Source organism: Zea mays, chromosome 2 (assembly GCF_902167145.1).
Source record: "Zea mays cultivar B73 chromosome 2, Zm-B73-REFERENCE-NAM-5.0, whole genome shotgun sequence".
Taxonomy (NCBI): Eukaryota; Viridiplantae; Streptophyta; class Magnoliopsida; order Poales; family Poaceae; genus Zea; species Zea mays.
This window is the reverse complement of record NC_050097.1, coordinates 35,322,908-35,333,306: the sequence shown is the minus strand read 5'-3', so window position 1 is coordinate 35,333,306 and position 10,399 is coordinate 35,322,908. Positions and strand designations below refer to the sequence as shown.

General features: G+C 49.9%; 3 protein-coding genes across 5 annotated transcripts; 2 read left to right on the top strand and 1 right to left on the bottom strand.

Annotated features, from left to right (window-relative positions):
* Nucleotides 1-654: 654 nt before the first annotated feature.
* Nucleotides 655-1,867, top strand: LOC100280813 (calmodulin). The gene has a single exon (NM_001153733.2). The coding sequence runs from the start codon at nucleotides 718-720 to the stop codon at nucleotides 1,384-1,386; it is 669 nt and encodes a 222-aa protein (NP_001147205.2). The 5' UTR covers nucleotides 655-717; the 3' UTR covers nucleotides 1,387-1,867.
* A 1,887-nt stretch (nucleotides 1,868-3,754) lies between these two features.
* On the top strand, nucleotides 3,755-6,732 carry LOC100193495 (RNA-binding CRS1 / YhbY (CRM) domain protein). Of its 3 annotated transcripts, none has more exons than XM_008668956.3 (4): nucleotides 3,755-4,131; nucleotides 4,519-4,815; nucleotides 5,032-5,439; nucleotides 5,803-6,732. In XM_008668956.3, the coding sequence occupies exons 2-4, from the start codon at nucleotides 4,777-4,779 to the stop codon at nucleotides 6,382-6,384; spliced, it is 1,029 nt and encodes a 342-aa protein (XP_008667178.1). In that variant the 5' UTR covers nucleotides 3,755-4,131; nucleotides 4,519-4,776; the 3' UTR covers nucleotides 6,385-6,732. The 3 variants fall into 3 exon arrangements, with proteins under 3 accessions (XP_008667178.1, XP_023157211.1, NP_001132081.1); XM_023301443.2 differs by having other exon boundaries at nucleotides 3,764-4,131; nucleotides 4,548-4,815; NM_001138609.1 differs by having other exon boundaries at nucleotides 3,777-4,131; nucleotides 4,503-4,815; nucleotides 5,803-6,571.
* Nucleotides 6,733-7,119: 387 nt separating this feature from the next.
* On the bottom strand, nucleotides 7,120-8,758 carry LOC100283103 (uncharacterized). The gene is made up of 2 exons (NM_001156005.2): nucleotides 7,731-8,758; nucleotides 7,120-7,603 (listed from the first exon to the last, which is right to left on the bottom strand). The coding sequence occupies exons 1-2, from the start codon at nucleotides 8,280-8,282 to the stop codon at nucleotides 7,376-7,378; spliced, it is 780 nt and encodes a 259-aa protein (NP_001149477.2). The 5' UTR covers nucleotides 8,283-8,758; the 3' UTR covers nucleotides 7,120-7,375.
* Between the last annotated feature and the right edge of the window lie 1,641 nt (nucleotides 8,759-10,399).

Genomic DNA, 10,399 nt, shown 5'->3' with positions numbered 1-10,399 from the left:
ATTGTACTGGAAATAGATGCGAATAGAAGTTGTATTGATTCGATTGATGATTACAAATCGACCGTAGACCTCTCTTTTTATAGAGGAGGGGAGTTGGACCCTTTACACGACTGGATTCCGAGCTAATTCTGCAAATCTAGCCAACAAACGTAGCACAAAACTCGGAACCCTAAATTGTTCTGCGCATGCGCGAACCGTCCGGCCCACAGGCGCGGACTGTCCGGACCGCGGACCGGAGGCTGGAACGTCCGCGAGGCTCAAAACGGTGTTCAACACCCAGTAACCCAAACGGTGTTCAACACCCAGTAACCCTTTTCCGTCTGTTCCATTGCAGGTTTTCACATGAAACTTATCTCGCTCTTCGTTTTCTGACGAACTGCAAAATGCGATACCCCTTGCTACAGTCCGGCGAATAAGAGGCCAACATGTCGTGTTTACACCGTTTACTATGGGTTTAAATATACTCTACTTTTATCTATCCCGATTCACAAAAAGTCAACTCTTGATGTGGAAGCAAACCAAAACAAAAAAAATAAGTTCCTGCTGCATCGGCTCTTCTGAGAGCGTACTGAGTCGTCTCTGTAAGAAAGAAACAACTACAGTTGAACAGAGCTGAAATTGTGATATAAATACAGCCAAGGCTCCATGGCCCATGGGAAGGCTTTGCTGGTAGTTGTAGCACACACGGCACACCACACGGTTTCGTCCTCGTCCACCATGCTATCGTCCTCGCACCTCGTTAAGCTGCCCCTCCTGCCGCGCGGCCTCCTCTCGTACCTCCCCGCATCCATCCTCCCGAGCGGGCGCGAGAGCACCGCGGACGCAGCACCCTCCACGCCGCCTTCTTCCAAGAAGATGTCGTCGTCCGCGCAGCAGCAGCAGCAGCAGCAAGCGGGCAGCAGCAAGGCGGAGTCGGCGGAGCTGGCGCGCGTGTTCGAGCTGTTCGACAAGGACGGCGACGGGCGCATCACGCGGGAGGAGCTGGCGGAGTCGCTGCGCAAGCTGGGCATGGGCGTGCCGGGCGACGACGAGCTGGCGTCCATGATGGCGCGCGTGGACGCCAACGGCGACGGGTGCGTGGACGCGGAGGAGTTCGGGGAGCTCTACCGCGGCATCATGGACGGCGCCGCGGAGGAGGAGGAGGAGGAGGACGACGACGACGACGACATGCGGGAGGCGTTCCGCGTGTTCGACGCCAACGGCGACGGGTACATCACCGCGGACGAGCTGGGCGCGGTGCTGTCGTCGCTGGGGCTGCGGCAGGGCCGCACCGCGGAGGAGTGCCGGCGCATGATCGGCCGCGTGGACCGCGACGGCGACGGCAGGGTCGACTTCCGCGAGTTCCGCCAGATGATGCGCGCCGGCGGGCTCGCCGCGCTCGGGTGATGGGTGACCGTCGCCGGCCGGTGCTGCCTCCTGCTCCTGCACCTGGGCCTGGCCATGGAGCGCCGGGCACCTTTTTCTGCATCTGCGTGCTTGATTTCGTGTGCTAGAAAGAACCTGTAGATAGATATTGCTTGCTTGGAGCGAGGGGGGAGCTCACGTCACGTAACCGCGTTGTTCCGTCTTCGTTCTGTTGCTTTGGTTTCGTTAGAATTCATGGGCTTGCTAATTAACTGTTGTATGTACTGGTTGTTGCCCTGCCCTTAGGGCTGATTTGGTGACCGGGGATCCCGAGGGGAAGAAATCCTCTTGCTATTTAAAATTGAATTGCGAGGGGATTCCTCCCCATGGATCCCCTAGGGATCCCTAATCACCAAATTAGCCCTTAAGGTTTGCTCGGGCCTCGGGGACAAGGTTTCCCCTGTTTTATTCAGGTCAGGGCTTTATTTCTTCTATCACATGGCAGCATCTCCTGTAGTCTGCAGATTGCGTGCATGGCCCATTTCCTGGATTCCGAACATGTCGTCAGAATGTTGCCGTTACCACCTGTTAGCACGCTACTGCGTTCGGAAGAGTGACGCGTAATAATAGCTCGAGGGAAAACGCCACGACTTGTGATGTGCGCGATGCGTCACGACGAGCAAGGGATTTGGCCTCTCCAGTTTCCCCTCGAAGAAGCTCGTTTTGTCTTTGTCCTTGGGGCCATATATACGGTGTAATCACTGGGATCTGCTGCGATCCAGCGCGCGCACCCATCCACGGGCTCGTGGCACTGGCCGATGCCAATTGCCAAGCACCCACACGGCCACACCGACAGTAGTACGGGGACCGCAAGCCGGCCATGGCCGCGCGAAACCAACCTCCATGCCCCCATGTGGCCATGTGAGGCGGTTAGCTCCCCCGCTCGCATAGTCACATGCCCACGCCACGGTCCGCGCGACGCTCCAGCAGTCCAGCGTGTGCCGGCCGTGCAGCTCGCGGTCGCTCGACCTTCGCCACTAGGCAGTCCTGGGATCATGGAGACGTGACGACGACCCGACCGACCGAGCTCTGCACCGTCTGAACTAGGGCGCCGCGCGTCAAGCTTCTGATGATGGAGCGGCGGCCGTTGGACATGCTCGACCGGGCATAAAGGCTTCCCTCCCGCGTTTTTTGTTTCAGTTACTGTTGGATTGGTCAGTGATGCGAGAGACGCGACGAATCCATCTTTCCATCCCCGCTCTGGTACTGCCTGATTGGTCAGCGCCGTGACCACTAGTGTACCCTCTGAGTCAAGGCTGGTTGACAAGGACCTTTACATTTCAACTCCATGAGACCATTTCAGGTGTATGACCACGCCACGCCACGAGAAGGCTTCAACTCCCCCTACCCTGTTCAAAGGTCCTCGGTGCCTTTACCGAATGTCTTGGGGTGGACTGGGCTGGGTATCGCCTTGCTTATCCATTTGTCAACATGCAGGCATTTGCAGGTGCCTTGATTGGATCAATCGTCTTTGCTTAGGAGACGTTTGGTTTCTACGGATTAATTTCTAGGCTTTTTATTTTATTCTATTTCTGTGTCTAAATTATAAAAAAATACAGAAATTAAAATGTTGGTTTCCGTATTTAGTAAATTGTAAACTAAAATGGAACAAAATGGAGTGACTGAAAATTAGTCATAGAAACCCGACGGTGTCGGATTGACCAAGCGCGTGATGCCCCTCTCCTCTTTCATTGACTACCTTCAGGGTGCTCAAGGGCTGGATCACTCAGGACTAGTTCGTGGAGCACAAAACCGATGGGTATTTTGAATAAGAAGACCGATATTTTGGATAAGGGGCTGTTCGCTTCCTCAGGAATGATGGCCTGGAACTATTACTGTCTGGATTGTTTACCTATTTTATATAAGATTTCATAAGGTGGAATAAATTTAGGTCCAATCCTGGACAACCGAACAAGCCCTAAGGAGATTCTAACCCCTTTAAAAAAATTTCGATTTTGTGCCTCTCAAACTAGCACGCAGAGAAGGTGGCCTCGAGCTATTCGGTAATGATTCTAATCACCTGTATCCGTCAGTCAATTTCTCCCATAACTCCTCGACACTGGTAAACTTTTTTCCCACCTTTCTAAATCAACAAGAAACGGAAACAGAGTCAGGGCCAGGCAGTCCTCCTCACTCCTCAGGCCACCGCCACAGTTGAAGCCTCTGCCGGAGGAAGCCCACGCGGAGCGTTCCGATCCACACTGGCCTGGGCTGCTAGGCTAGGCTAGGCTAGGCCAAGCCAGACACGGCCCGCATCTATGCTTTTTTTTACACGGCCCACACGGCCGAGAGCCCGTGGCGCCGTCTCGTCCCGATCACGCAGCTATAGTATAGCTTCCCCGCTGCGCTCCAGCAGAATTCTCGCGCCGCAACGCGACGCAATGCCCCACCCGCACGGTCGCGCCGCGCAGCGCAGGAACCCCCACCACGCGGTCGGCGTCGGCGTCGGCGGCGGTGCTCCCGCCTCCCCGCCGTCGGCGTAGCTCCCGCGCGCTTCGGCCCTGGGCGCCGGTGTGGTTTCTCCATCACGCTCTCTCGCGCTTCCTACCTGCGTGCGCCCTGCTGCCCGGTGATGGCCAGCCGTCTCTTCGTGCTCCGTCGGCACACGAGGTGGTGGCAGCGGCAGGCGCCACGGCCTCGCTCGCTTTGCCCGCCGTCTCACGGTGGGGACTCGGCGTCTTCCCATGGGACGCTGGAGCTGCTCGCGCGTCTGCGCAGCTCACCATCGTAAGAGTCAGACAAAACCCACTGATCCTCCTCCCCCTCCCCCTCATTACTACTATTAAGTGGTCGATGCAGATTTTGTGACCTCATGCCTAGACTTTGCTTTCGGTCGCTCCTGTGCCGTTGGTCTGTGATAAAACGGTAAAAGCCTCCACGGGGCATAGTGTGGGCATCAAGTGTTTGCTGAAATGCCGGAGGGGAACCTTCGAACACAGTTTATTGCTTTCAGCCACGTTTCTACGTTTGTGGTCTATAGTTTATCTGTCTCTGCGCACCCATACCGACGAGCGCATTCTGATCCTCAGCGGTGCACCAGTTCATTATTGAAGCACGTCTGCAGTTTTTTTTTTTTGCACGTTCTGATTCTGTTATAGTTATACTTTCCACAAGGTTTTCAACCGAGATGCTAGGTTCTTCAGGTTGTTGCAGAGTTGTAGCATTCAAGCCTGCCATTGTATCCATACGAGTCCATCAGTCAATAGCGGAAATCAGGCTACTGCAGAGCCTCAACAACAGAATCCAGGAGTGCCTGTACCGGTTGATGGTTCTAGTGAACTAAAACCCAAGAGGACAAAGCTGAAAGGAAGGAGGGCAGTGACAAATTTTTTGAAATCCTTGAGATGGAAAAAGAAAAAGGAGTTTCAAAGAATGACTGCAGAGGAGAAGATTTTGTACAAACTGAAGCTAGTAAGTTGCATTCCTTCAGATTTTGATATGATAACAGTTGTTCTTTAAAACAAAGAATTCAAGTTCGCTTGCGTTCATGCGAGGTAGCTTGATCTGCAATGTTCCTATTCGCCATTTGGCATTTAGTGAACCTTCACTCGAGCAAGAAACTGCTTCTCTTGTGTGTAATCGCTCTATCCTGAACGTGTTTTATGTTTTCTTGGATTTTCCATAAAGGCTCGAAAGAAGGAAGAGCGGCTTGTTGTGGCACTGAAGAAAATTGAACCAGAGGATCCATCAGAACCTACACATGATCCCGAGGTGCTTACACCTGAAGAGCACTTCTATTTCCTCAAGATGGGCCAAAAATGTAAAAATTATGTGCCTGTTGGAAGACGTGGAATTTACCAGGGAGTGATCTTGAACATGCACTTGCATTGGAAAAAGCATCAAACTCTCCAGGTAATTGTGAAGACATTTACACCAGAGGAGGTCAAGGAAATTGCCATCGAGTTAGCCACACTAAGTGGTGGGATTGTGCTTGACATTCAAGATGGGAACACAATTATTATGTACAGAGGGAAAAACTATGCACAGCCACCACCAGAGATCATGTCTCCAAAAGTTTCCCTCTCTAGAAAAAAGGTATGTCTTCTGGCATCATAGAGCAAGGAAAACATATATCTACATCTTTACCATAGGATGTATGCTGTAGTTGGGTATAAAACATTAATAGAACACTAGTAATTGGACAGTTCCAAGGAGTTGAAGTGATTTGAGACACGGTAGGGCTTTCCTAAATTTGTGTGATTTATTTCAACAAGTTTTCTATTAATGTTGTTGTGTTAAATAATCGGAAACGTATCCAGCCAATTTACCTAGGTAGAGGCAAGGGTGTTTTGAGGTGTAAATTAATAATAGACTAAAGCATAGAGAAATAGTCATCCTTTTTCCTCTCTAAAAATTCTTCTGTTCACCATATTTATTGTTTTAGAATTTTTCAACTAGGCACTGGATAAATCCAAATATATGGAAAAGCTCAGAGCTCTTAGGCGGTACATTCCCAGACTTGAGCAGGAGCTTGAAGATCTTCATGCACAGATGAAGTTAGCTGGAGAGCATCAAGGACAAAATGCAGGGAAACATGTTGCTTCAATTTCACATAATACAAACAGTATGCCAGTGAGAAAAGAACCTTGTGGTTCAATTCGCAACAAAACAGTATCTGATCTCCTATCAGAAACTGTAGAGGGATCCAAGAGGTTAGAGGATGAAAGTTCTGCGATTGAAGACGACTCAGCTTCAGAGTCTCTGTCATTTACAGAGTCTGAGGATCTCTCTGACATTTTTGAGACAGAATCAGAGGAGCAGGAAGAGGACAACAAGGATCGCCCCTTATATCTCGATAGGCTGGATAAGTTTCCCTCAGGAAAAAATGATAATGAACCAGATGATTTTGAGGAGCATCTGCGGAGGATCGCTTCACTTTCAGATAAGACTGATTCACCTTCAAAAGAACTGAAAGTGTCAGAGCTCGATGAGATTGATAAAATCTTTCTGAGAGCAAGTTCGTTGTTGAAGAAAAGGTGAACCTTTGGGATTTGTATATGACAATCGTCATATTTATATGCACTGCGAAAAGTATTTTGTGCAGTTTTAATGGCATCTTCAGAAAAAAAGTTTATGATCGTCTAGTGATAGGGCCAACCCTCAAAGTTTGTGGTCACCATTGTTTTACGGTGATTATAATATAACTGGAATTCTGTGGGGTTGTTTGAATTTGTTGACTGATAACTTCGATGTGTCATACAGCAGATTCTTGTTGTTTCATGCTTTTGTTGCAGTTTCTGATGTTAGTTGTAGCCATCCTTTGTAAAATTGTAAGTGCTATTTTTTTTCTAAAACCTTGAACATATGCGACTACCCACTCGTACAAAACTAGTATTGCTTCATTTGGTTCTCGTATTAATATTTTTTTACTGGAGTAGGTGCCCTGGCCCCTCCAGAATCTTCAAAAAGAAAATCTTTTACTTGAGCTAGATTGAGTGTAGTGGCGGAGATCTCCCAGTATTTTAATTTATAATGATGGCTTGTGAATTAAACTGCGCACAGATTGTAAGAGAATAATTTATCGAATGTTCAGATCTTGGTCCTTCCTAGTGATCTCGCAACATTGCATTTTAATTCCATTAGCAAATCTGTCTCTGTTAACGAACGTATTTGTCAATTTGATTGTTTTCAGGTGACGCAAAAGTTCAGCTGATGCAAGAACGATCTCACTGGTACGCCAGCTGAAGAACATTTTTACCAAGTGAATTCATCTCATACATCAAACTGACCTCATTTATCAGGCTGAAAGCATGGCCCTGCCTTTTATAATTACATATGTGTCCAACGTAAGTGTCAGTGCATCCCATGATGGCATACATACATATTTTGCGTACATACACATCACATGACTGGATAATTACATATGTCCAACGTAAGCGTCAGTGCACCCCATGATGGCATACATACATATTTTGCATACATACACACATCACATGACTGGAGAATCATGCAGAGATCTCTCATCTCATTCTCAGCCAAGATCAGGAACGATGAAGTAGTCCTCGTCGTCGTCGTCAGGCACCTCCATCCGTGACTTCTTGAACAGGCGCGCCCCGTTCGCCTTGTAGAACCCGGCGTTACTCACTGGCTGCGGCGAGGCGAAGAACTCCGCCATGGCAGTTTTAGCTGGCGAATGGGCGTGGAACAGGTCGATGTCCTCGAACCACTCCAGCTCCTTGAGCCCAAGAGACGAGTCTTTCTGCAACAGCAAACACAAAACAGATGGAAAAGGAAAACTGAGATAAGAATAAGAACGTGAAAAGCTTGTGGTTGATCTCATCATCACCGCCGACAAAAAAAAAGGTTTTGGATGGTTAGGTCCTTGCCTTGTCGCTGGATTCGTAGTCCGACAGCTCGAGGAGGTCCTCGACGGCCCAACCGGACGGTGGCAGGAACGGCGAGGACGGCACCTCCTGCGGCAGCGCGTCCTTGACCGTCCTTGTTTTGGTGGTCGTCCCGGCAGCTGGCGCGCTGACGACGGCCGTGGGCTTGGAGCTTCCCTTGGGCGGCGCCGGCGGGAGGCCCTCGGCGCTGGCGCCGCAGACGGAGCTGAAGCCGACGCGGATGCCGGTGGCGAGGTAGCGCTGGTGGTTGCCGGAGAGCGTGCCGGGGACGTGGATGGGCTCGTCGCAGTCGCGGCAGAGGAGCGCCCTGTCCTCGACGCAGAAGATGAAGGCCGGCCTCTCCTGGCACACGTCGCAGCGCGGGAGGCTGGCGGGGAGCGCCGCGGCGTCGCCGAGCGGGAGCCGCTGGTGCTTGCTGGCGAGCTTGTTGGCGGCGTGGATCTCCACGTCGCAGCGCGCGCACAGCGCCGCCTCGTCGGCGCAGCACACCACCGCGGCCGCCGCGGCCTCGCACGCGTCGCACTGGATCCTCATGCCGCCCGCCCCTTTTCTACGTAATCCGGAGCTTCCAGTGGAGACAGGCAGGCCAGCAGCCGCCTAAAAAAATCAGCATGGGAACGGGAGCAAAGCAGAGCCAGCAACTGGCGGGGTTGGCGCGTATAAATCGCGCAGCGCGCATCACGCCCGCCTCCGGGCCATTCCGCCCCGGCACGCGGGTGGGTGTGGGCGGAGGGCCCCGGACGGGGCTTGGCTGTGTGCCTGTGTGGACGAGAGGCGCTTCGGGACCGCGGGCGCTGCCGGCTGCCGCGCGGGCCAAGATTTTGATTTGATCGGCTGACGTGTGGGGCTGGTGGGTGCCCCCGCGTGGGGATGGGCGAGGTGATCGTTCGTTCCGTTCCGTGGAATTTTGGAGGGTGGAGACGAGGAAATTGTGGCCACTGCCCACTTGCACCGTTGCACTGCAAGTTGCAAGCACGCGAGCGGGACAGTCGGTACCGGTAGGCGGTAGCGACCTGGTTCTCCGTTTCGGGCCGGTTTTTTTTTTGGCCCATGTGCATGCATGGTCCGCCAGTGTACCTGGTACGGCGTGGCCGTCCACAGGGAAAATCCGTACGTGCCACACACGCTTGAGATGTGCCATAGTGTCGACACGTGAGTGCAGCAGCTCAGCTTCACACTTCCAGCTGATTCGATTTGGTGTGAATTGGAGATAAAAGAACCGAAGGGCAGTAAATCTACTAAGGGCTTGTTCGGTTATTTTCAATCCATATGGATTGGAGGGGATTGATACGGATGGGAGGAGATTTTGATTTACTAGGGATTAAAACCCCCTCAATCCCCCCAATCCATATGGATTGTGGTTGAACCGAACATGACCTAAGGGGGTGTTTGAATGCACTAGAACTAATAGTTAGTTGGCCAAAAATTGTTAGTTGAATTAGCTAGCTAACAAATAACTACCTAATAAACTAATTTTTCAAAAATAGCTAATAGCTGAACTATTAGCTAGGGTTGTTTAGATGTTTCAACTAATTTTAGTCACTAACTATTAGTTTTAGTGCATTCAAACACCCCCTAAATCTTATCCATCTTCTATGCTCTTTTTCCTTTTTCTTAAAGACGTATAGCTTATCGATTCGCTGGCTTTAGGCCAAAAGCTGAGTGTCGTTTTTAATGAAAGGATGTTGTAGCTAAACGAGTGAACGCAGCCAACCAGTTGGCTGCTGCAGCACAGCGAATAGGCAGGCTTCTTTGTATGTACATGTACGTATTTGGTAACCCTCCTCCAGTTCTCCGTCTCCAAATAAATACACATAAAAAAGTTTTTTTTAAAAAAAACTAATTTTATAGCAATATTTATTTCTGTACATGTATCTCCAGACTTAACAAGGAACATAAAAAAGAAAAGACCTCGACGGCGCGAATTAGGAGCTGTGTCATGTCATGTGCAACCTTTGGGGATACATGTGGGGTGGCCATAGATGGTTGATAGTTTTCTGATGGATAGCCATTCCATCTGGCAGAACATGCTGCTTTGCTTCGAAAGAAAATCTGAAAATGGCAGAACCTGCCGCGGGCCACCCACTCGTGTCTACAGCGTGTGTTCATGGCGGATAGTGCTTTGATCTCAGCCATACCTTGTCCCTGGCAGCACGATATTTTGGCACCTTGAAGTAGAGAACGACAGCTTGAGGTGGCGGCCTTAGCAGTAGAGAGGGATAGCAACGGATATATAACCTTCGGCTGGTATAATTTCATACTCTCTCTAAAAAAACTTTACTTGTCGGATTTCCTATTTTCGTCCGTGTGTATGGAATCCTTTATGTACTCGTACACGCTCATATAATTTTACTCGTCTGATAATCCAAAATTCCAAAAAAAAAGTTTGAAATTCTAATCTATCAATCATTCAAAAATATCAAATAAACATCAAAATAAATTTAACTTTAAATACAACAAACCATATGATTATATAACTTGGTAGTTAAATAAATGATAGTTAAAGAAGGATTTTTTAGCTAAGATAAGCATTATTAGATGATGATAGATTGTGTCGGGAACCGTAATTAGGGGTACCCCCAATACTCATAAGCATGGCTGAAAAACATCTTTAAAATAGACCGTAAGGGCTGGTAAGCAAAACGTAAAGT

Bases quoted from the DNA above. Each gene is read 5' to 3' on its own strand.
- LOC100280813 (NM_001153733.2), top strand. From the start codon at position 718: ATGCTATCGTCCTCGCACCTCGTTAAGCTGCCCCTCCTGCCGCGCGGC.
- LOC100193495 (NM_001138609.1), top strand. From the start codon at position 3,977: ATGGCCAGCCGTCTCTTCGTGCTCCGTCGGCACACGAGGTGGTGGCAG. The intron at 4,132-4,502 runs GTAAGAGTCAGA...ATTCTGTTATAG, and splicing joins CGTCTGCGCAGCTCACCATC to TTATACTTTCCACAAGGTTT. The intron at 4,816-5,031 runs GTAAGTTGCATT...TTTTCCATAAAG, and splicing joins TTTTGTACAAACTGAAGCTA to GCTCGAAAGAAGGAAGAGCG.
- LOC100283103 (NM_001156005.2), bottom strand. From the start codon at position 8,282: ATGAGGATCCAGTGCGACGCGTGCGAGGCCGCGGCGGCCGCGGTGGTG. The intron at 7,604-7,730 runs GCAAGGACCTAA...TTGCTGTTGCAG, and splicing joins ACTACGAATCCAGCGACAAG to AAAGACTCGTCTCTTGGGCT.